Consider the following 23,446-nt stretch of genomic DNA (forward strand, 5'->3'; position numbering starts at 1 on the left):
GAAAAATCTCTCAAGGTAACAATTTTTTTGGAAAATTAATACTGCTTAGCTGCTCGCAGGTTAATACTGCTTAAGTCGTGATGCTATAAATGACAATTTTCTTGATTTTTATCGCTTCTCCGTTTGGCGATTTGTTAAAATGCTATAAGGAGAAAATAAAAATTGATAAACTCGGGAGTTACAGGATTGGGAAGTTTATAAATACTTCAACCAATTTATACTGAAATCCATCTGCTTTTATGTAACGAAAACCCATTTAGTACTGAAAACTGTCATTTTTGAGGAAAAAGTGTGTCAGATTACGTTTGACTTAATTTTCGTTACAAGCGTTGAAGTAATTTCCGTTTGCAAACAAGAAAGGAAACAATCTCGATGATTTTTTCTTTGAGACAGCTTGTCTACAAATTCACCCCGCACATTATTAACAAATGCGAAATCGCATCTTTAAATTGATAAGAGATTATTAAAATCGTGCAAAACTTTAGACAAATCACTGTGGATATGTCATAACATTGTCTAAACATTATGGGTTTCCATCACGTTTTTTCTATGCTCCAATGTAAACACGTATTGTGATTATTCAGTTTCATTTCACACAGGCTAATGTACAGGAAACGCTGTGAATTTCATTGAAAAGATATCAGGTGAATTTATACTTGCCATCTTCCAAAATAGATAAATATATAAAGTAATAATAATAATAATCCATATTGACACACGAAGGGACATGATACAGGGACTTGATATAGGGGCATGAAGTAGGACACGATATTAGGGCAAGACACAGTGACATAAAACAGGCGCGTGATGTAGAGACATGACACGGGGACATGATATAGGGGCGTGATGTAGGGACATGACACGGGGACATGATATAGTGGCGTAATGTGGGAACATGACGCAGGGACATGATATAGGGGGATGATGCAGATACATGATTCAGGGACATGATATAGTGGCATGATGTAGGGGCATGACACAAGGTAATGATATAGGAGCAACTTGTAGGGACGTGATATAGGGGTATCAGGTAGGGACATGCAGCAGGGACCAAATAATCACAATACGTGTACACACACAGGAGAAAGTAGCAAGGACTTGTTACGGCAGCACGTATGATGATACTTTTCAGTAGACATGTCGCTACATATCCCCGCTACATTTTCTGGTCTGTGTACATGTGGTGATTTTTACCCTGCGGCACGGAGCAGAGGGTCGGGGGTGTGTTTGACGAATGCAGTGCACAGTGGGATTAAGAGACTGTGTCCGTAAAAGCAAGGGGGCACACGTTCTCTGGTTATTTTTTGCTACCTGTTGGTTTCCGAGGGTTTTCTTTTCCGGCTTTGGTGCACTTAGTTTGCGCAGTGAATCCCTGTAACATCTGTGGTTTAATCCTGTGCATCTGGACGCGTCGTGGTGGCGAAATAACCAACCGGTGCGAGCCCTATTATACGTAAACGAGTTTATTCGCCTTTTTAGTTTTATGTGAACTTAGAATACTCTCCAAAAAACTAAACATCCGGGCATTTTCCCAATGTATTACCGGTTGGGCAATGCGAAAACCTTCGTTTCTCAGTTTAAAGTTTACTTCTGCCGTAAATCTGTACCGCCTTTTCCCTGCATTTGGCTACAACCATAAGAAGTGCGGGTTACTAAACTACTCGTAATTATGAGTCGATTTCGTGTTGTACAGAGCTTTGCACATGTAATAAGTTTGTGAAATTAGTACAATTGCACTAACTAATCAGTGTTAATACCTTTTGGACAAAAAATAAATCTGTTTCCCGCGCTTGCGACTTGTTACAGAATTTTATTGCTTCGCGGGTGCAGAGCCATTGTACTCCTCATAAAACGTGTTGATGTAAATTGCTAATTCTCCTTGTTGACTTACATGCTTTTCTTCAAATGCTTGTTCTGAGAAGTTGGGTGTACACTAAAACCACACTGTTTGACTGAGAAACAAAACTTAAGCCGAGTTTACACGAGCAATTTTTGTGGCAATTTTTTTAACAATTTTTATTTGCTCGTGTAGATGAGAAAAAATGGTCAATTTTATGTGACAAATATATTTGTTGACAGGCTGGCTAGTTAACTTTTATGTAACAAATAAAAGTTTTCATATATTGCGTCAGCATGTGTGGCCCCCCACCTCCCAAACTTCCACTGAGCACTGTGCGCAATAACATTTGGACTGCTAAAAAATAATTGTTGTGTCATCTGTACGATCAAATATATTTTTCACATAGAAGTTGCCTGTGAAAACACGTCTTTAAGAAAAACCTCTGGAGCCAGGGTAAGAAAACACACACAAATGATATGAAAAATAACTGCGATTTATTTCAAGCTTTCTGGATGATGGACTAGCCAGCGCTGTTTAATTCTTTGCACAAAATATGAAAAAAAATTCACACAAAATCATAAGTACATTTGTATAGGGGCATTTATACATAATAAATAAATTGCGATTTCCAACTCAACAAAGCGTAACTTTTGATAATTAGCTTACAATGCTGACTTTAATGGATGTATTTCCACGATTCATTGGTAAAGAAAGCGTGATAAAAATGTGAACAAAGAAGAACATTGCACAGAAAAGTTATAAATTGACAATTATAACTGATTGAGCGGGAAAAGAATTTGATAACGAACAATTTTCAGTCCTTGGCTACTGAGTGGAAGTCTTCCGCTGTTCTGTTCATTGACTGAAGGACGACATGCGAAGATTTTGCATCGTATTTCGAGCTGCAAAACAAAAATAAAAGTGATTTTAATATTATTTTTGCCTTCTGTAACTGACTTCACCTTGGGCTGACACCTTGCCGTGGTTGTGAAGCTATGCCGGCGGGGACTTTTGTCCCTGGCAGGTCTATCCATGCCGGATTGGTCAAAGGGTAGAGGACAGACAAAGATCAGCCCCTGGTCCTCCAGGTTGGGGGTTAGGCAGCGAGCTGATAACCCTCTCTCGGAAAACCTGCTTATTACAGAAACCAAAACTAGTATACCCTGAGTATCAGGCTTTTCAGGCTGAAACTAGCATTGCTACCCGAGGTGGCCTCCCCTATAAGCCTGGTGGTTTCCTGGGGGTCTCCTCGCCCATCTACTTTAGTTATTTTGTAATAATTAATTTCAATAGTGGCTAATGGATGATGATGATGATGGAAAGAGGTAGCATTTGACTTACCATTAAAATACGTGGTGTCCGTGATATCATCTGGACGAGGAACAAACGGAGGAGGGTGACTGTGTATGGATGACCAGTCCAGAGTGGAAAAGAATGGAAGGCTTTCTATTTCTAAAATAAACAAACACAGTTGAAAGTTTAGATTAAGAGTATCCTAGCGGTAGAAATATGAAAGAATAATGCTATTGGACTCCAACATTGTTGCCACAGACATAAGCTTTTAAAACACCCTGACTTTTCCCTGATAAAAATCAAATTTCCCTGACCAAAAAATGCAAAATGTCAGATGTAGTTACAGCCTCCATTTCCAAAAGACAAAACATCGCTAAGGTAACATTGACAAAATAACTCTTCTAGCCTTAATGGTTTTACATCAGCTGTGACATAATTTCAATTTCAAGAAAAAATTTTTTCCCTGACCATTTCCTGACCTGTGGTAACCCTGTCCAAGAATACAATCACCGCCCGTTTCCCAGACATTACCTTTTGCACCGGGTCTGTGCTCTGCGTGAAGAACGAGGATGCTTTCTACGGCTCCAACAGCATGTTCTGACAACGCCTCATCACCCTCTGGCCAAAGCAGCTCTGAGGAAGAGAACGTATGATTAAATAACGAATGGTGTTAAAACCCCTGTAGCCTTGAGCAAGAAATTCCATAGAAAATACTCCCTCGCAATATTGATAGCTGGGCAGTAGCCAGGAATAGTTCATATTTGGTGTTTTATTAGCGCGTATCTTGACATGCAAATTAAAACTCTACACATCTACGGGGCCTTTGAAAGCAGCTAAGTGCGGCCAGCACAGTCAGTGAAAAGAATTGTTGTAAATCAGGAAACAAGAACAGTTAGCTTCCAAAGAGAGGTCACAGCAACAATACTCCAAGGCCAAAGTAACCTCGATCACAGATCGATGGAAGAAGTGCAGGGCTCTAGACTTGAGAAGGACCACAAATAAGAATGTCCGTTTTATCACGCGCATACACAAATATTACTTCCGCTTACCTCTTTGCATGATGTGACTAAAAACCAGCTCTGGTGTGTCGTCATTAAACGGCGGAAATCCGGTTAGAAACTCATACAAACACACTCCAAGGGACCACCAATCAACTGCTGGTGCTGCAAAAAAACAAGATCACTTTATAAATTCTCATTAGAAGATATTCCATGCCCTTGTCTTCTGTCTGTGTGGCAATTTATTTACAATGTAAGGAGAAACTCGATATTTATCGCTAGCTTGGGAATGGAGCCGACTTTAGCAAAAACCTATGAAGCGATTTAGCGACAGAAAGATTAACGAGCATCATGACAATGACTTTGCACGTGGGTTATATAGCTTGGTACTTTCTTAAGCCGTCCTCTGCAAATCCACAAGGCAAAACATCGAATTTTGCAGGTTTGTTTTATTTCTTATACTGAGAAATGAAACAACCAAAAAACTGGTGCCCCGACTATCAATCGTAAAAAAAGTTACCGAGTTTTGGCCAATTAGCGATAAGTCAAGTTCCAATTGTTTCTATCCCTTTCATTGAGATTATTCCCCCTTAAGTATTCCCATCTTTTAAAAGTAGTTTTTCTTGATTCTCTCCTTTCTGACAACAATACAAGTTTGTAACAACTTACTATGCTCGTTTCCCAAAAGGATTTCTGGGGCCAAATAGTCAGGAGTACCCAGAATTCTGTTCTTTGGCGGTGATGTTGGAGGCCTGTTTCCTCGTCTGCAAGACTTCGGAGTCCGAAAAGGGGTACGCATGAGAGGTGCTGAGGTGTGGTGCCACTGATGGGACACCTCCATGGGGCCCGGAGTACCTTTGGAGCTAGCGCAGCTCTTAAATGTGACGTCCATGGGCGAATCAGAAATAATAGGCAAACTAATGTCCATATGTGAGTCCCGCGTGCGATGTAAACTTACTTCCTCGTCAGAGTGTTCATGGTCGCTGTTATTCTCAAATGGGATTGTCAGACAACGAGGTCGACTCGACGAGTCGACACTGGAATGCTCAGTTACAGCTTGTAATGGCTCGACAGCTACACGAAAAACCTCCGCACTTTGCTCGACATTAATCTCATCCACGTTCTCTTTTTCTTCAAATTCGATTGTCATGCTTCTTTCACGGGGAGTAGCGTGTCCTACTTTTGACGGTAACCCAAATGGCAATAACAAACGTTCGTCGTTCTCCACTTGTTCAACAGGAATGTCTTCAAGATGAACTTTTTTGTCAAGGACATTTGGTGAAGGTGGCAGCAATGCGACCCCGCTTTCGCGCCTTCTTGAAAAACTACTGCTTTTCTTTACACTAGCAGTCTGCATAATCTCATCTGAGATTTCGATTTTGGATTTACTCGGCGTCTGATTGTTTGCAATATTCCCTTCCTTCAAAAAAGAATCTTGACTTGGTGAGTTGTGGCAGGGGCTTTCACTAAATCCTGAACTTCCAGTTGTATTTGCCTTTTCAGCTCTCTGTTTATCACCGTTGTTTATTCTATTCTCTATAAGATCGCTGTTATCTAGGTCACAATTATCTTCGATTGATAACTCGCCGATTGCTTTTTCTGGCGATTCGTGGTCGAGTTCACTACCTTCTTCACACGAACTATTCGTGCCACTAATATACCCCGAAGTAAAAGGTACCTCGGGGGTGATAATTCTACGCGTCACAGGTGTACTCATGGCGTTTTCTCTTTCTGAGCCCTCGTCATTTGCAGGGGTAACTTGTCCTTTCTCGTTCAAAAACTCTAGAATGGTCCCAGCTCGTTCACGTGGACTGGAAAATTTAAGAACTAATGGCGCACAAACTGAGGGGTTCGGCGGAGTGAGAAATCCTTGCCCCTGGGGTGGGCTCCTTTCCTCGCCCTTCGCAAGTGGGCTTTCATATTTACACTCCATAGGGCTTTTGTGACTGAAAGCCAAACTTGAAACTAGGGTATTTGATGGCACAGAATCCGTAGACAGCGAGACAGCTCTCTTTTCCAAAGGCCTTTGAGGTGTGCAAGCATTAATCTCCTGCAAAGGACACCTTGAAGAATCGTCCGCCGAGGCGCCCCGTAGGTCCTTAAGGATTAAAGCATCTATTTCACTGGTAAGGCCTGTGTGTCGTGGTCTTTTTGAAGCTGGCATTTGATTCTCCTCTTCAGGTGATCTGTTTCTGATGTTTTTGTGCGCCATCACATTGGATACTAGCGGTGTTTCTGGAGGGTCATCGATGTTAAATGTTCTTTGGCTAACTTTGGTGCAAAATTGGGTTCGTTTCTTCGTGCCCTGAACTGAAAGAAACACCAACAAAGGCCATTACAAAACGATTCTGTCAGTCAACAGGGTTCGTACACTTTTGAGCTTATGAAAATTTATAACTTTCCATGACCTTTTCCGTGACTTTGAAAAGTTTTCCATTACCTAAATTTGACCATTTTTCTTGGAAATTTTCAAACATTATTTTGATTTCGGGTACGTTTTTACCCTTTTCTTCACAAAAAAAACTGCCTAATTCATTTTGTACAATCAATACCATTTTCCTTGACTTCATATGACCCACACTTAAATTCCACGAATTTCCAGGCCTGGAAAATGAAGCTAAAAAATTCCATGACTTTTCAGGTTTTCCACGACCCGAGTACGAACCCTGCGGTTGCATTGGATGCATTCTTCCAAAACGTTTATGTACAAAAATACAGAAGTGGCAATTCCTATCTTCCTATAAAAGAGCTCACCTCCAGTTGCAGCGAGAGGAGTTTGACCGCAAGGTGGTTCCAAAACCCCCGTGGGGGTGGTGCTGGGGAATCTTTCGGTGCGACTGACCGGGGAGTCATGCCTCATGGGTGTGGTCTCCATGTGTTGCTGCAATGTTGAACAGCTGCTGTTTAGTCTGGATTTTTGTGACGGTCTCACAGCAGACAAGGACTGTAAAAAAAGAAAGATGATTCTACTTAAAGGGACTGTGTAACGGAATTTAGCCAAATTTAGGCAGGGGAGCAGGGATGGCGCAGGGGTGAGAGTGCTCGCCTCCCACCAATGTGACCCGGGTTCGATTCCCGGACCCGGCGTCATATGTGGGTTGAGTTTGTTGTTGGTTCTCGTCCTTGCTCCGAGGGTTTTTCTCCGGGTTCTCCGGTTTTCCTCCCTCCACAAAAATCAACACCTCTAAATTCCAATTCAATCGGGAATCCGAGGGCCACAGGTTTGTCAGTCGAAATACTGTTATGTGCAACCCTCGTAAAACAAAGTTGATTTATTTTTATTTATTTTTTAGGCATGGGAAATGACCAAATTCGGTTAACTATAAACGAAAAATATATCCACTTAAAACGGTAAAAGAACAGTTCAATAACATAACAAATACGGCAGAAGAAGGTAATTGACGAAGATTAAAATGGATTGCGATATGGGTTTTTGAAATATTGTTGGGCTGAACAGTTTCAAAGTTAGTCTCGTTTGCTTGTAACTTTAAATAATAATGCCCGGAGACACATTTGGTTGCAATGCAGCTATGGTTTAGTCATTTAGATCCACAGAAGTAATTTCTTTGCAAACACAAGTTTCATAGCAAGAGCTTGGCAAAAAAATAATAAAATAAACTTAACTCAGCCGTGACACAGTCCCTTTAAGTCTCAGATACAACATAGCATTTCTTTTATCATGAAGGTATTTTGCAGCAGTAAGAAAGAGAAATGAAGACAGTCGGGGAATTTTTCCGTCCAAATCCTATCTCTGAAAATGGGCTTTAAACAAGCACCTTAATTCTCCCTCTAGAGGTTTTACTCTTAACGGTTTTTCGTCGCCATAATTATTAACTTCCTCAAGATGGAGGACTTGAAGGAAATAATAATTTAAGCGTTTTCAGGTGATGTCATAGAGGCCACAATGGCCCATCAAAAATAATATTTTGCTCCAAGTTCCACAAGTTCTAAAAGTTCAATTTTTAATCAAACATTTCGTGTTGTTACTGTATATAGGCGGGAAAAAACTCCATAAGGGCTGGTCACCACGTGGTCTAACTTCTACATGTACCATGAGACACTACAAGTAAGCAAATTCAGTAATTTTATGAGCAAAGTCAGAATACCGTAAAATTCCGGTTATAAGCCCTCCCACTTATAAGCCCCTCCGGTTATAGGCCCATCCATCTGGAAACAAAAAAATACATCCGATTATAAGTCCTCCCGGATATAAGCCCCCCTCTGCCGGATGACAGTACTGAACAGGGCTAAATGTTACTTTATTATGCGTTTTTAACTTAAAAACGTAATTCGTTGAACACTTCCGTGGCTCATTTCAAAACGTTTTTTTTATTCCGCTTATAAGCCCTCCCGGATATAAGCCCCTCCGTTTATAAGCCCACCCAAAACCCCTTACGAACTTGTATAAGCCCAGGGCTTATAACCGGAATTTTACGGTATTACAAATACAGTGCTGTACTTACAAAAGTGAAATTGGAAGTGAGGGACATCACTTGACCAGGAGTCCTGAAGAAACTCGACCCAGTCTTGTCTGCTTTGTTTACAGAAGGCGTACTCATGACATCAATAAAGCTTGGCTCTATAAATTATGTTTTAAGACACTTGTTTGAACTCGTAACTCTGCTCACAGTAACACTGACTTAACACACAACATTTGGGTTGCAAATTGTTTTTTAAGTTTGTTCAGAAATATTGTCTACGATTTACCGAAGACTTTCATTCAACTATTTTCACTGTCAAAATAAAGTTCCACGAATTAAGCTTGTGCGCAATGCTGGTATCTTTCGCTAAGTAACGACATTCTGGCACAGTGTAAAATTTTTTGAACCTCACACCTCTGCCTTTGCAAAATTTCGCTTCCCATAACTTTCTTTTCGCAAAGGCAGTAAGTGGTTGTATTGACAGCGAAAATTGTGTTCAGTGTACTGTTTAGCTAGGCGATTTCTTGTGAGTTGTCTGTTTACTTAAATCTATGCCATGCTTATTAAATCGTGCAACATGCGCCAATCAATCAGAAGAATTAATCATTTTCACCCAGTCTGATTCAGACACAAAATAAATTAAATGACCAAATATCGAAACATTTTTCTGCATTACATGTAATTTTGATAACAGCCACATGTAATGCTAATGAGTCGTGTTGTGATTGGTTCCTTTGATACCTTAAATGATTGATTTCGAGATGGCAAATTTTTGTCTAATGACAGTAATTGAAGGGTCTAGTAATGCAGTATACTTACTTCTTTCCAGAGTCAGTCTTGATAACCCAAAATCTGTTAACTTGATTTTCCCTTCGTTGGAGATAAGGAGGTTGTCTGGCTTGAGATCTCTGCAGTTTTGATAAAAAGTTAAAAGTCTGAATACAATTAAGAAACCCACCAAGGAAAGGCTGGTTAAAAATGTTTCCAAAAGAAAACAACTACTGTACAATGTAAATAGATCTATGCCTGCATTTCAAAAATAACTCAGAACTTTTTCTTGCATGGGTTTCTACACTGTGTGGGTGAGGGCACTTGATAACTAGGACATGTATTTGTATCACGAGGTTATGAGTTTGAGTCCTTTCTGTTTAAAGTACTCAACTTACCCCCTCCCCCACGTGCTTGTGGCAGCAGTTCCTAGTTTTTAGTTTGTTGCAAAATTCAGGCAGAGGTTTACCATATATAAAGTCCATTGATTTGGAGGGTTGTTACAGAACCCACTGATTAATTTCTGCATGCTCTTATTGGACAAATCAAATCACATGGTACAAAATTGGACATTGGATTTCAGACAATGTACCCCATCACCTATTTTCTTACTGCAGTTTCTTTTTATCGCGATGCAGCATGTCAACTGTAGAAATTAATCGGAGGGTAATTCAAAATTTCACAGTTGCACTATCCTCAACATAAGGCATTATCCTTTGATACACCAGTCACCTGAAGGGGTTTATTTACTAGGTAGATCCATATAGCTGGAGCAACTGAATCATTGAAGGCAACCTATATATCTGTACATGATGGGGTACGTCACACAATGTGAATGTGTACCTGTGAATGATGCCATGTTTATGAAGATACTCTAAAGCCAAAACAACCTGTAAGAAAATGAACATTTTTTTAATAACCAACAGAATTTAATTACTCTTCAGTTGCAGGAAAAACTAAGCAGACATGAAAAACACATGGCTATTTTCTAAGATTTGAATGAATGTAAATGTAAAAATCTGTATGTCTGGGCCTCTGGTTGTAGCCTATTCTTGCTTCAGTAGCTACAGCAGGAAGTACATTTGTAACTTACTGATTATTGCTACTACTCCCTCCCCTTGGATGAGATGCTGGTCCATTGCAGGTCCCCCTGGTATATTTTCAGGTGGTTTATCAGTCATCATTAATTTTACAACTATGTGTTTATTTCTGGACCCAGTAACTTGTTTAAAGAGTGACATTGCTATCTTTCAACAAAGAAAATTCTGCATACCGGTATTCCCTAATAAAAATCCTTTGAACAACTGGGGTTAAGGCATTGTGAGTGTCAAGTATCTTGCCCAAAGAACTCAACACAATGACCCCAGCCAGGCCTCAAACCCAGACAGCTTACTCTGGAGTTCAGTGTGCTCCGGACCATTAGGCCATGAATGATGAATGATGCTTCAATATACTTACATGTAGCCACACATAAAGTATGTACTGGCTACTGCACTGTATGTAAATTAAAGAGATCAAGTAATATTGTTGTAATTGTTATTACAACAACTTTATTGCTTGTTTGAATTTTACAAACCAAATAAATGCCATGTTCCTTAGTTTGTTTCACATGATAGTGAACAGAAACCAAAGAAGATGAAAATTTCAAGTGGTTTTCTGTCATATTTTACACCGGCTTTCAATGTTACGTGCATAGTGGCTTTCTTTCAACATCCATATTTTGACATGCTAAACAAAGAAGACAGATCAAAATCTGCCAATCAAAGCCCACTAGCAAGACCTTCCGAACTTGTGGGCTCATTTGCATGAAACCAACACTGGTATGCATTAGATTGGCTCATTTCAAACAGCATGTCAAAAGACCATGTCGAAAGATGGATGTAGAAAGATAGTTATGCAAGTAACACTGAAAGTGGAGGTAAAAGATGGCAATTTTAACAGTCATTGTTCAAGATTTAGTGTAAATACCCAACCTGTCACCTGTGCTATATAAATTCTAGACATGTTCTCGTCAAAATATCCCAGGTTGTGTAATAAAGATTTGCAGTCTCCTCCAATTAAGTATTCCATGACCTACAACAACAACCCATGATATTAGTAAGAATATAACTATAATAATTTACAGAGCTCTGAAGAAACATGAATCATGCAAGCTGCAGACGTATTATTTTGTGACTTGAGTGATTACTTTCTCAAAGCTTAACCAAAGGGCTACACAACATAACTGCAAGTTTTTTTCTCATTTTCCTGGGTTTAATTTGTAAACAAAAAATTAAGTTACAAAATAATTACAATTACCAGAAATATTCTCTCTTTTGACTGAAAAGAATAAAATAAGTTGACAATGTAGGGACTCTTTGCTATTGCCAGGCAATCCCTTTCAGCCACAACTGTGAAAAGAAACAAAATATTATAAATTCAATGATAACAAGCAGTCAATCATAAATTCACTGGTTAATTTGAGACACTGCAATGCCTTGCAGAATAAGATCTTGGCACAAAAATAGTAATAAAAACAGCATTTAAAACTGAAAGGTGTGCAAATCATATTAGTTCCTGTCCACCCTTGGGACACCTGGACACCCCTTCCCCTGTAGCATCCCAGTCCATCCACTTCTACTGTCCTCCTGCAGATCATTCTAAGTCTCACTATTGCCCTTCGACTTTCTAGTCAGTATGACCCTTATAGACCTTTAAATGCCAAGCTACTGATTGAGCAGGGACGGCGGACCCAGGGGGGCTGGGGGGGCTTGAGCCCCCCCAGAATTTCCGAAAAAATAAAGACTTATTAAGAGAAGGGTCTTTTAAGCCCCCCCACTTCAAGTCACTAGTCAGCCCCTCCACTTGAAGAATTGCTCCGCCGTCCCTGTTGAGCCTCCATTTCCAAAAGAAAAAACATCACTGAGATCACATTGACCTGAAATATTTCTTCCAGCCTTCACTGGTATTACATCAGCAGTGATGTACATGTTTAATTTCAATTTTCCCTGACTTTTCTTCAATATGTCAGTTTTCCTTGACTTAAAATAAAATTCCCTGACCTTGGAAGAATTTTATTTTCCCTTGACCATTTCCTGGCCTGTGGAAACCCTGTTAATGCCTTGCAACTGGTATTTTGAGACAGAATAACAAAAACCCACTGCAGAACAGTAATAAGAAGTTTTATGTTGATCCTAGGAGTTAAAAAGATCAAGGAGAGAGTCTTGTTTTTTACAAGACCAAGCCCACCTTGTTCTATCATGTTTTTGTTAACAACATCAGTCTTCTTCACAACCTTGATGGCATAAAATTGTTGATCTTTGTCTCTTCTTCGAGCGAGGAATACCTGCCTGTGAATAAGAAATTATTTATATAATAACCTGAATTCTATGCACATTTTGATTGGTACTTATGATCTATACGAGTACAGACACATATATATATAGATGATGTCACTTGGTGGTGTGACACAACAAAAGCTTTAAACAAAGCAAAAAAAGTTCAGCTTTATAACAAATCTACAGTGAGAAATAATATGCCAAGCATCGTTCACCTTTCAAAGCATTTAACTGGGCAAAACAAGCTTGAAGAAGACAGTGAATTATTTGAGAAATCATCGAAATCTGTATGAAAGTGTTTGACCGATGTTGTACAGTTGGAAGACGCCACGGAAAACAAATAAATGGCCGTTAAACACTTACTAATAGGTTAATGCTTTCAGATTTGAGCAACTTTCCAAATCGGAATAAAGGTTAGTTTTTTTTTATTGAATTTCAATTTACCATTTTTCTGTTTATTTTATCGGTTTAACAGTGCTTCGCGGTTACGGAATCTTTATTGTGAAATCAAAACAACTTAGCTTATGGGTAGCAGCATTGCCCACACTGAAGTGTACCAAAGTCTTCTGTTATTATATAAAACAAGTAGATTCCATTTTGCCGTGGGTCTGTTCAGTTATAGATCACAGAAGACGTCAAAATGTGGTATGAACATCAGTGACCCACAAGCCGCTTTCCTGTTCATAGCACATTTTGACGTCATCTGTGATGTACAGTGTATAACTGAACAGACGCACGGCAAAATGGAATCTACTTGCGTATTGTTGCTTTTAAAACATATGACAGCGCATAACGGTACAAGCTACATGTACAGGTAAGCTACAGTAAGCCCAGGTAGAAATAATAAGATTTTTATCATTTGTTACTCATGGATTCTTCAAATGTGGTGACTTACCCAAATGCACCTCTGCTGATTGGCTTGATAATGTGAAAATCATCTATACCAGTTGGCTGTACAAAATAACAGGACAAAAGCTGTTTTATTTATTAAGGAAAATGATACAGAAATTCAATTTCAGGAGGTGCAGGACCAGTTGTTTAGTTCAGTTTCTTGTAGAAAGTGGGGAAAAGAGAGCTTTGTTTAATTAAGCTGCTATGAAAATTTTAAAATATTTGATTTCTTTGTAACAGAAAATGTATGAAAACTAAACAATTATCACCTCTTGTCATAGGATGATCTGAAGTGAACTGGATAGAAACTCAAGCAGGGCAGCGATCGACAGTAGTTGTTTAATAGATTTTATGTTTAGGTGATGAATTTTCCTTTTTCGACCTGCATATCTTACTTTTTTTTAAAGTTGTTGACCGTTGTTGGTTCTTTTAACGGTTGTACTTGGTATTGTCTGCGATATTGTACATGTATCCAAGATACGGAGTCCGTTTACAACTCGTTTACAAATTATCACGAACACAGTTACATGTAAGCGACTCTAAATTTTAAACTTTAAAAAAATAAAAGCAAATCAATTTGAGACAAACCTTAAGCATATGACGCTGCGTTGCGCACTCTGAAGAAGGCTCAACCATCTCCCAGCAAAATCACACACCACAACAGGGAAATTTGTTCCGAATGAAGTCCGATGAATTTGAGGCCTTTCAATGTTTACGAAGGTGTTTCTGATATAAGAATTCTAGCTAACGACGTAGTTTAAAAGTTCACGCAACATTACCTTGGCCAACTGTTTGAAAAAACTGCGAAATTCAAGGTGAGATTTAGAACCAGTAATCAGCGAGCGGCCATGTTTAAAATTCTGCGCCGAAAACAATATTAGTGTCCAGTCCTCCAGGAACATGGCAAGTGTCGCAAGAGCTTCTGGGAATTATTCCCCGGATCTGAGGAAAAGAAAATTGAATTGGAACAGGAGCCTTAATCGGGGACGGAGACCGTAATATTATAGAGGTTACGCAAGACGTTCATTTTTCCCGCGAATGGCAAAAATTCAATTTCTGCCGTCTGCCGTTTGGCGTTCGTACGCGGAAATGAGTAGATTTTTGTTTGTTGTGAATGTGGGATTTTTCCCTATTTTTATAAGGGATTAATTTTAGAATTAGATAAAAAGGTAGAAAAATGAAAGGCAAGCTCCGGTTGCCGTTTGCAATATAACGTCATGCTTGAGTCTGTGGGTGCTGGATTTTTAGTTATCAGTTAAATCTGGGCCATTTCTCACCTAGCAGTTGAGAAATTCAGTGCCTACGTTTTTATAGTTTATAATAGGTAGCTATAGGTGTCTAAAAAATCCCCGGGGGGGGGGGGGGGCACCCGGTATATTTTTGAGTGGGGGTGTGCCGCTGGGAATTTGAAGCCCTTACCCTATACCAGACCATGTTCAGCTGATTTTTGCAACCCTATACTAGACTAGACACTGAAAATCCCTACCCTATCCCAGACTTTCATTTTGTTAGAACTGTATCATTATCAGTGTTTTAATAAAAAACCATCTGTGAACAACGATGCCGCGATTATTTTATTTACGTTTAGGAAAGCCTCTTTCTCTTCCGAGTTTCTGGACTTTGTTTGCCATACCGTCGATCGGTTTCCCGGCAAATGCTACCCTTTTCTCAGTGTTTTCTAGACCAAAACTCTCTGATTTTTATACCCTATCCCAGACTAAACTGCTTGAAAACCATACCCTTCACAGCGGCACATACCTATATAGCTCAGGTATGGGAGTGCCCCCCCGGGAAAAAATCGCACAGTTTTGAAGTGTTACCTATTTAACCATTTTTCTGAAACGAGGTTATCAATGTTCCAGTGAGAATAGTCCCTTAGAAATATTAAGCTATCGGTTTATTTACGTTGGCGAAAAATTGAAATAGACTTCGTTAGATGGTATTTACTTATGGGACGGGTCCGAATGACACTGATTGCTTTAAATTTCGGTCTTTAAATTAAGATTTCGAATTGTTGTTACTCGTACTATTAACAACCTCTCGTGAGTTTGTTATTTAATTTGATTTCAAATCAGCAAGAATCCGAAGTGGAGATGAAGACCACCTTGAGTGTCACGGTAAGACAAACGATTTCAAATAATTGTAATTTGTGATAAATTGCAATTTTCCAGATTGTTTCCTCTTGCTCATAATAAACATAAATTTACTCTGTGATATCCCAACTGCAAAACAAAGGTATACAAGTAAACTTTTTAAAAATAGTGTCGCTGTGAACGTCGACATCAAAAGCCTTTAATAAGGGGGATATTGATTTGATCAGTTTGATCATTTCCGTGTAAATGATAAGATTTTTCACGAAACAATGTTAAAGACGATCACTCGCGAAGGTGGCGAAGTTCTTTAAGTAAACGTGTATTATTAATTATGTTAAATATCCTCGAGTGACTTTTTCAACGCGCTTTATACTAGCGCTCGGCTAAAAATCCCAACAGAAGAATCTCTGATCGGATCTGTATATCGTTTCTCGGTCTTTGTTATAACTTTATATACAAGAATAGATATTCAATCTTGATTGCATATTAGGACTTTTTTTAAATGAAATAAGTTCCACTGGGCCAATTAAGTCATTTTTTTTTATCCAGACGCCTTGGTCGATATTTAGTTACTCTTGGTCAAATGTTATTAAATGTGTGATTTCGGGAGCGTAGTGAGGGGAAAAATAGCAGGCGGAGGTATGAACTTTAAGAAGAGCTTAACGAATGGTCAGTACGGTTAGAGATTCACAAACGAAACTAGGCAACTTCAAGAATGTACATAAATAAAAAAGTATTTAAGCGAGCCGGTTTCAGAGGAAAATTAAATACGTCTTACGCATGTTTTTTGGTAAAGTATACGAAACTGTTCGCATAATGTTGAGTAAAAAATGGGGATTTCAGTAAGTGACGACAAATTTTTCGCAGAAAAACTCCACAAAATACTCTCTTCTTTGTACATTTAGAAATCTGCGTAATAGCTCTAGTTTACAAAAATCTATGGTGACGAATTCGTTTTTGAAAGAATGCCTAAAAAGTTAAAATTAAGGAAGCTTTTCAAGACATGAAATTTTGACAAGTATGTGTTAACTGCAGTTCGATACAAAGAGGATTGTACAATTGTCATTTATTATCCTTATTTTTGAGCAAAATTCGTTACCAAGTGTTATAAATTTTTTTCATCGCATTGAAACTTTGTTTGCTCTTGTGTTGATATTTTTATACCGCAAACCATTAACCAAATTGCGATTTTTAACTGTCAATTCAGCCATTTTAGGGATCTGTTTCACGAAATTGGGAACTTTAAACTTTAAACTATAAACACTTTCCTTTGGTGCTGTCACACTCAGCTAATTAAGTAACCTAGATTGCATTGCACTCATTAGAAGAAAGATTAAAGCTCTTACTTTTTATACACTTTTTGTTTTTTCTTTCCAATTTAGTCATTTTCTTTTCTATCCAAAAATTGGTGCAAAAGATAAGCAAATTAAAAACCCATGTAACATATGCATTTTATTTTTGTTCTGAAGTTGTGCAAACACTCAAATTGTTAAGTAATACCTTTTGTATTGAATGAGATATTAATTTCAGATGCTTGCCTTATTTTGTTTATTTATATACAAATTTTAAGTCATACTTGCTTGTACCAAGTGAAAATTGTACGAGGACTGTCATCGTCTTCGTTTGCTTAAAGAAAAAAAATTGATTAAACTTTAATTTTTAAGCAATATTGTCTTACTTGATCAATGAATTTGAAAATTTATGATTTGTTTTTTACCTATGTAACGCCTCGGTCGATATTAGCCGCTCTTGGTTGTATGACATTAGAAGTATAAAGGTTCTGAGTTCGGGAGCATAGTAAAGAGAAAAATGCAGATGAAGGTATTAACTTTAAGAAAAGGTTAACCGAAAGCGCAGGGCTGTTAAAAATTTCCAAGAGAAACAAGACAACGGACAATAGTAAATCTTGAAATCAAAGCGAGACGGTTTCAGTGGGCAATAAGTTAAGATCGTAAAGTGCACCCAGCACAATTTTCTTTGGCTAAGTAAAAGGAGATTGTCGCATTTTGTTGCATTTGTAAACATTGAGATTCAGGGTGAAAAAAAAGTTGCCCAGAAATAATCCACAAACTACAATATTTTGGACCAGAAAACTTCGGGGGAGGGTGGGAGGAGGGGGAGGGGGAAGTTCACTTTTAGAGTTGAAATAAGATGCTATGACCATTGCATTTAGCACTAGAAATGTATTGAGAATATAACCACTGTAGCTTTTCGTGTAGTTTGATTGGGTTTAGCACGTTTTTGGTTAACCAAAATATGCATTTCATTAACATCCCTAGCTAGCTCTCAGAGCAAGGATTCGTAAAATTTAATTCTGCATTGTTCTTTTCGATCCTTTTTTCAGCCTGTGCTATTCATCGGCCTATTTCTCACATGGTGTATTCCTCTTACAGGTAAGATAGTTTTTTTTTTGTATTTTCAACGCACTAATTTTATTTCCAGAATAACAAAGAACATTATAGGCTAACGATAAAATGATTTTTCAGGTTTTTCTGACAATTAAGAAACTGTTTTCATATTGGATTCTGGAGTATTGACATTTTACGGATTTCTTTCTTTTCTTTCTTTTTTTTGCGTTTGTGCACGATCAAGTGTCCCGCGGTTTATAGTTTGCTCATGTGCTCTCGACAAAATTTAAACTGAGAAACTAAAGGGTCTGTGCCAACCAGGGGAGCAACTCAGTTACCACATGTATAATAACCCACTCCATACTTGTACCTGCTCTATGCTCGGCAGCATTTGTTCTCATTTTCCTCACAAAGTGAGCCCTTTTACAGCGGTCAAACGCAAAAATCCAACGCCACTTCTAGTTTTCGAAGGCGAGAAGTGGGAAACAAAATTAACTGCAGGTGAACTAGGACAATAACAATTACTAAGTTTTCAATGCATACGTGGCGTTCAACTTGGCTCAACTCTTCAGTGGAAAGCGAAATATTTCAAAAATTTGAGACGTTTAAAAGTGGCAGCTTTTGCGGGAACTGCGCGCGCAATGTGTTTGACCACTGAGTGCTCATTCTCGACCCCAGAGCACTTCTCTTTTGCGCAAAGACAAGAGCTCTGGGGTCGAGAATGCTGAGTGCTAAGATATTTGCCGCCAAAATCATGCTCTAAATAAGAGTTAAGTGGCTTTAAATAAAGAGTGTTAAACTTACTTTTCCCCCTCCAATTGAACAGTTTTTTATAATTTAAAAGAGTTTCACTCATTTCCATATATTTTACAATTTCTGTATTAAATTTATCCCAGCAGCATTCCCCGCAAGGTGGAACGAGTACACAAGTGACAATGTTTTGGACGATATAGATCGATTGTATCAAGAGATTGAACAGGAGATAAACTCTGCTGTCAAAAATGACGATAACAAAATTGAAAGTTCAATAATAAGTGGCGAAGAAAGTGGAGAGCAGGGAAGCGGCGAAGAAAGCGGCGAAGGAAGCGGAGAAGAAAGTGGCGAAGAAAGTGGCGAAGACAGTGGCAAAGAAAGTGGCGAAGAAAGTGGCGAAGAAAGCGGTGAAGAAAGTGGTGAAGAAAGTGGCGAAGAAAGTGGTGAAGAAAGTGGAGAGCAGGGAAGCGGTGAAGAAAGCGGCGAAGAAAGCGGCGAAGAAAGTGGCGAAGAAAGTGGCGAAGAAAGTGGCGAAGAAAGTGGCGAAGAAAGTGGCGAAGAAAGTGGAGAAGAAAGTGGAGAAGAAAGTGGAGAAGAAAGTGGCGAAGAAAGTGGCGAAGAAAGTGGGGAAGAGGAAGGCGGTGAAGAAAGTGGCGAAGAAAGTGGTGAAGAAAGTGGCGAAGAAAGTGGTGAAGAAAGTGGCGAAGAAAGTGGCGAAGAAAGTGGCGAAGAAAGCGGCGAAGAAAGTGGTGAAGAAAGTGGTGAAGAAAGTGGCGAAGAAAGTGGTGAAGAAAGTGGCGAAGAAAGTGGCGAAGAAAGTGGCGAAGAAAGCGGCGAAGAAAGTGGAGAAGAAAGTGGTGAAGAAAGTGGTGAAGAAAGTGGCGAAGAAAGTGGTGAAGAAAGTGGCGAAGAAAGTGGAGAAGAAAGCGGCGAAGAAAGTGGCGAAGAAAGTGGAGAAGAAAGCGGCAAAGAAAGTGGTGAAGAAAGTGGAGAGCAGGGAAGCGGCGAAGAAAGTGGCGAAGAAAGTGGCGAAGAAAGTGGAGAGCAGGGAAGCGGTGAGGAAAGTGGCGAAGAAAGTGGAGAAGAAAGCGGCGAAGGAAGTGGAGAAGAAAGTGGCGAAGAAAGCGGCGAAGGAAGTGGCGAAGGAAGTGGAGAAGAAAGTGGCGAAGAAAGCGGCGAAGGAAGTGGAGACAAGGGAAGCGGCGAAGAAAGCGGCGAAGAAAGTGGCGAGGAAAGTGGAGAAGAAAGTGGCGAAGAAAGCGGCGAAGGAAGTGGAGAAGAAAGTGGCGAAGAAAGTGGCGAAGGAAGTGGAGAAGAAAGTGGCGAAGAAAGCGGCGAAGGAAGTGGAGACAAGGGAAGCGGCGAAGAAAGTGGCGAGGAAAGTGGAGAAGAAAGTGGCGAAGAAAGCGGCGAAGGAAGTGGAGACAAGGGAAGCGGCGAAGAAAGCGGCGAAGAAAGTGGCGAGGAAAGTGGAGAAGAAAGTGGAGAAGAAAGCGGCGAAGGAAGTGGAGAAGAAAGTGGCGAAGAAAGCGGCGAAGGAAGTGGCGAAGGAAGTGGAGAAGAAAGTGGCGAAGAAAGCGGCGAAGAAAGCGGCGAAGAAAGTGGCGAAGGAAGTGGAGAAGAAAGTGGCGAAGAAAGCGGCGAAGGAAGTGGAGACAAGGGAAGCGGCGAAGAAAGCGGCGAAGAAAGTGGCGAAGAAAGCGGCGAAGGAAGTGGCGAAGAAAGCGGCGAAGGAAGTGGAGAAGAAAGTGGCGAAGTAAGTGGCGAAGAAAGTGGAGAGCAGGGAAGCGGCGAAAAAAGCGGCGAAGTAAGTGGCGAAGAAAGTGGCGAAGAAAGCGGCGAAGAAAGTGGCGAAGTAAGTAGCGAAGAAAGTGGAGAGCAGGGAAGCGGCGAAGAAAGCGGAGAGCAGGGAAGCGGCGAAGAAAGTGGAGAGCAGGGAAGCGGCGAAGAAAGTGGAGAGCAGGGAAGCGGCGAAGAAAGCGGAGAAGAAAGTGGAGAAGAAAGCGGCGAAGAAAGCGGCGAAGAAAGTGGCGAAAAAAGTGGAGAGCAGGGAAGCGGCGAAGAAAGCGGCGAAGAAAGTGGAGAAGAAAGTGGCGAAGAAAGCGGCGAAGAAAGTGGCGAAGAAAGTGGAGAGCAGGGAAGCGGCGAAGAAAGCGGCGAAGAAAGCGGTGAAGGAAGTGGAGAAGAAAGTGGCGAAGAAAGTGGAGAGCAGGGAAGCGGCGAAGAAAGTGGAGAGCAAGAAAGTGGAGAGCAGGGAAGCGGTGAAGAAAGTGGTGAAGAAAGTGGAGAGGAGGAAAGCGGCGAAGAAAGTGGAGAAGAAAGTGGCGAAGAAAGTGGCAAAGAAAGCGGCGAAATCAGTGGAGAGAACGCGCGCGGCGAAGGAAGTGGAAAGGATAAAAGCGGTAAAGGTGTCGGGAACGGGAAAGGGGTGAAGAAAGGGCAGAAGAAAAAAGGGGCTGAGAAGGTGAAGAGCAGTAAAGCGTCAAAGGAAGTGGAGATCAAGTGGCGTTTGATGCATGCCTTCCTTTGAGCCAAAGTTCACACCAGCCGCTGAAGTTACTTGTATCTTTGTGGGGTAAAACCGGCATAACAGAGCTGTTTTTCGTGGCAGTGTTTTTGTCTTGGGAAACAATTGTATTACTGTTGCGATAATTGTATGAGTTTCCAGACACTGATTTCGCACTGTAAAAACTTAGGCATCTTATTTGGTGAATGTACGTTCAAAATAACAACAACCATTAATTGGAAAGAACTTGGAGTACTTTTCACTTTAGTGTCATTTTCCGATAACTTAAGTATCCTTTGGGATACCTAAAAAAGGTTGGGTTGGATGCCCCACTGATGTCTAGTAACACCTAACCAGTCTCCGACCAACATTTTCTTAGTTGCTTTCACCTGGTACTAAAGAGTTAAAATTTTCAAACGCTATCGAAGCTGGTCTGATTGTTAGCCCCAAAGAGAAAAGTTATCATTAACTTCAAATGGCCTCAAATAGTCGTTGATCTCTTACTCAAGTAACAGCTCTAATCCGTTTTCCTAGGAAATTTGAGTTCATTTCAACTGCCAAAATTATTGCTGATTGGCCAGCGATAAACCCAACACCTTGTAATTTCATGCATTTCGAATGTGGGTAAGGCCGGTTGAGAACTAGCAGAAAAATTTACGACGTGCTCGCTGCTTGTCAGTTGTAGTTTTCAAGTGTTTGCTGCTCGCATTTCAAGTGTTTGCTGCTCGCATTTGATCACTGCTCGATCGTGCTCGCAAAAACGCAGTGCTTTACGCTTGCAAATGCTCGCAAAGACCACTCAATATCTCTAAAACTGAACATGTTTTTTCCATGAGCTCTGTCAGAATGTAGTCGATATTCAAAATGGACATTTAATCTAATATTAAAGATGGGTGCAACATTTGGGAACAGGCGAGTAAAGAAAAGAGATGCACCCGTACAGATAAAGACTGCTATTTAACAATTATTCTTTGGAATCGAGGTGAATAGCGATAGAGGTAGAATATCTGCCGCTATTCCAGATATCCTGGATATTTAACTGTTTTTGACTTCAATGCAGCTCGGAGTTTAACTCAAGATGAAATTCGAAGACTTAAACCACCTGCCACTCCTCCGATTGTCACTCTTAATTTTCTGCCGCTATTCACTGAGATTTTAAAGAATAATTGTTTTAGTATATACACACGAAGTAATCTCAACAACAAGCGATCTCAAAGTTTTCAGAAGGAAACCATTTAAAGTCGATTTAATTGACCTCTCAATTCACGCGTGGAAAACGTACATACAAGCGGCACTAACTGCCATGCGCGAGACAGTCAACATAATCTTCAAACATGGCAAATTCAGTTAATCTTCGATAAAATACTCGTCACAATCTAGTAAAACAATCCTTGAAGACAATTCAAACCAGCAATCTGAATCAAAAACCTGCTTGCGAAACATTTTGACCGTTGAATCAAAGCTTTTGAAGTTCGCTTGAATTGAAAATTTAAAAAGCAGTTGGCGAAGGATCCACCTGATAATACTGTGGTGAAGACTGGATGTTTTCTTCACAAAGACGTTTTCCTGAATATTTGTGGAGGATCTTGGTTGAATAACTCTTGATGTTGTTGTCGATAAATCTACGGTTTTTATTTCTGCCGATGCCGGGCGAAGAGCGACTTGACGGTAAGCAAATGTCGTTTTACTAGAGTTGTGTGGACATTGTGCTGCAAATTGCGAAATATGCAGTCTTCTCTTACTTTGAAAACCATCAGGCCAAATTTCGTAGCCTTTTTTGCCTTTTCTGGTACAGCATCTTCTTGTATTCTTAGTATCTGCGATTTAGAAACGCCGGCGAAACGCGAGTTTACGTAGGCTATTTTGTTTCTGTTTGGATCACGCATTATTCACTCCGAAGGGAGTGATGTAATTATTCACATCATTCACTCCGTAGGGAGTGAATAATGCTCATTAGCCCGAGATAGCGAACCAATCAGATTGCTTGAAACACCAAGATCGCTGAGTGTGTATATTCTAATAGTACATTATCCTCCCTGCTCACTCATTAGCATTAATTATTGGGTAGTGACCCCTGACGAGAAAAGCTCGAGAGGGTATGCCGAAAGAACTAAGAGCAGCAGGGCGAGTGGTGGGTGGGCGCACCATCTATCCCTCATTTTTTATTAATTATTATTCATTTCAGTACACACAAAGAGAAAAACAAAACAAAACAAAC

General features: G+C 40.0%; 2 protein-coding genes across 2 annotated transcripts; one reads left to right on the forward strand and one right to left on the reverse strand.

Annotated features, from left to right (window-relative positions):
* Nucleotides 1–2,324: 2,324 nt before the first annotated feature.
* On the reverse strand, nt 2,325–14,376 carry LOC144650935 (serine/threonine-protein kinase greatwall-like). The gene is made up of 14 exons (XM_078510771.1): nt 14,117–14,376; nt 13,533–13,588; nt 12,549–12,649; nt 11,619–11,710; nt 11,301–11,393; nt 10,164–10,210; nt 9,372–9,460; nt 8,595–8,710; nt 6,886–7,075; nt 4,801–6,441; nt 4,183–4,296; nt 3,665–3,766; nt 3,182–3,292; nt 2,325–2,742 (listed from the first exon to the last, which is right to left on the reverse strand). The coding sequence occupies exons 1-14, from the start codon at nt 14,162–14,164 to the stop codon at nt 2,696–2,698; spliced, it is 2,847 nt and encodes a 948-aa protein (XP_078366897.1). The 5' UTR covers nt 14,165–14,376; the 3' UTR covers nt 2,325–2,695.
* Nucleotides 14,377–15,570: 1,194 nt separating this feature from the next.
* LOC144648904 (uncharacterized) lies at nt 15,571–21,422 on the forward strand. Its single transcript, XM_078508352.1, has 4 exons — nt 15,571–15,645; nt 17,966–18,014; nt 18,866–19,150; nt 19,331–21,422. The coding sequence occupies exons 1-4, from the start codon at nt 15,622–15,624 to the stop codon at nt 21,250–21,252; spliced, it is 2,280 nt and encodes a 759-aa protein (XP_078364478.1). The 5' UTR covers nt 15,571–15,621; the 3' UTR covers nt 21,253–21,422.
* Nucleotides 21,423–23,446: the final 2,024 nt, after the last annotated feature.

The sequence above is a fragment of the Oculina patagonica genome, chromosome 4, assembly GCF_052425735.1.
Source record: "Oculina patagonica isolate OP01 chromosome 4, crgOcupat, whole genome shotgun sequence".
In the NCBI taxonomy this organism is placed as follows: Eukaryota; Metazoa; Cnidaria; class Anthozoa; order Scleractinia; family Oculinidae; genus Oculina; species Oculina patagonica.

Bases quoted from the DNA above. Each gene is read 5' to 3' on its own strand.
- LOC144650935 (XM_078510771.1), bottom strand. From the start codon at position 14,164: ATGGTTGAGCCTTCTTCAGAGTGCGCAACGCAGCGTCATATGCTTAAG. The intron at 6,442-6,885 runs GTGAGCTCTTTT...TGTTTCTTTCAG, and splicing joins TCCTCTCGCTGCAACTGGAG to TTCAGGGCACGAAGAAACGA. The intron at 3,293-3,664 runs GTAATGTCTGGG...TGTTTATTTTAG, and splicing joins GCACAGACCCGGTGCAAAAG to AAATAGAAAGCCTTCCATTC.
- LOC144648904 (XM_078508352.1), top strand. From the start codon at position 15,622: ATGAAGACCACCTTGAGTGTCACG. The intron at 18,015-18,865 runs GTAAGATAGTTT...AATTTATCCCAG, and splicing joins ATGGTGTATTCCTCTTACAG to CAGCATTCCCCGCAAGGTGG. The intron at 19,151-19,330 runs GTGGCGAAGAAA...AAAGTGGCGAAG, and splicing joins TGAAGAAAGTGGTGAAGAAA to AAAGTGGCGAAGAAAGTGGG.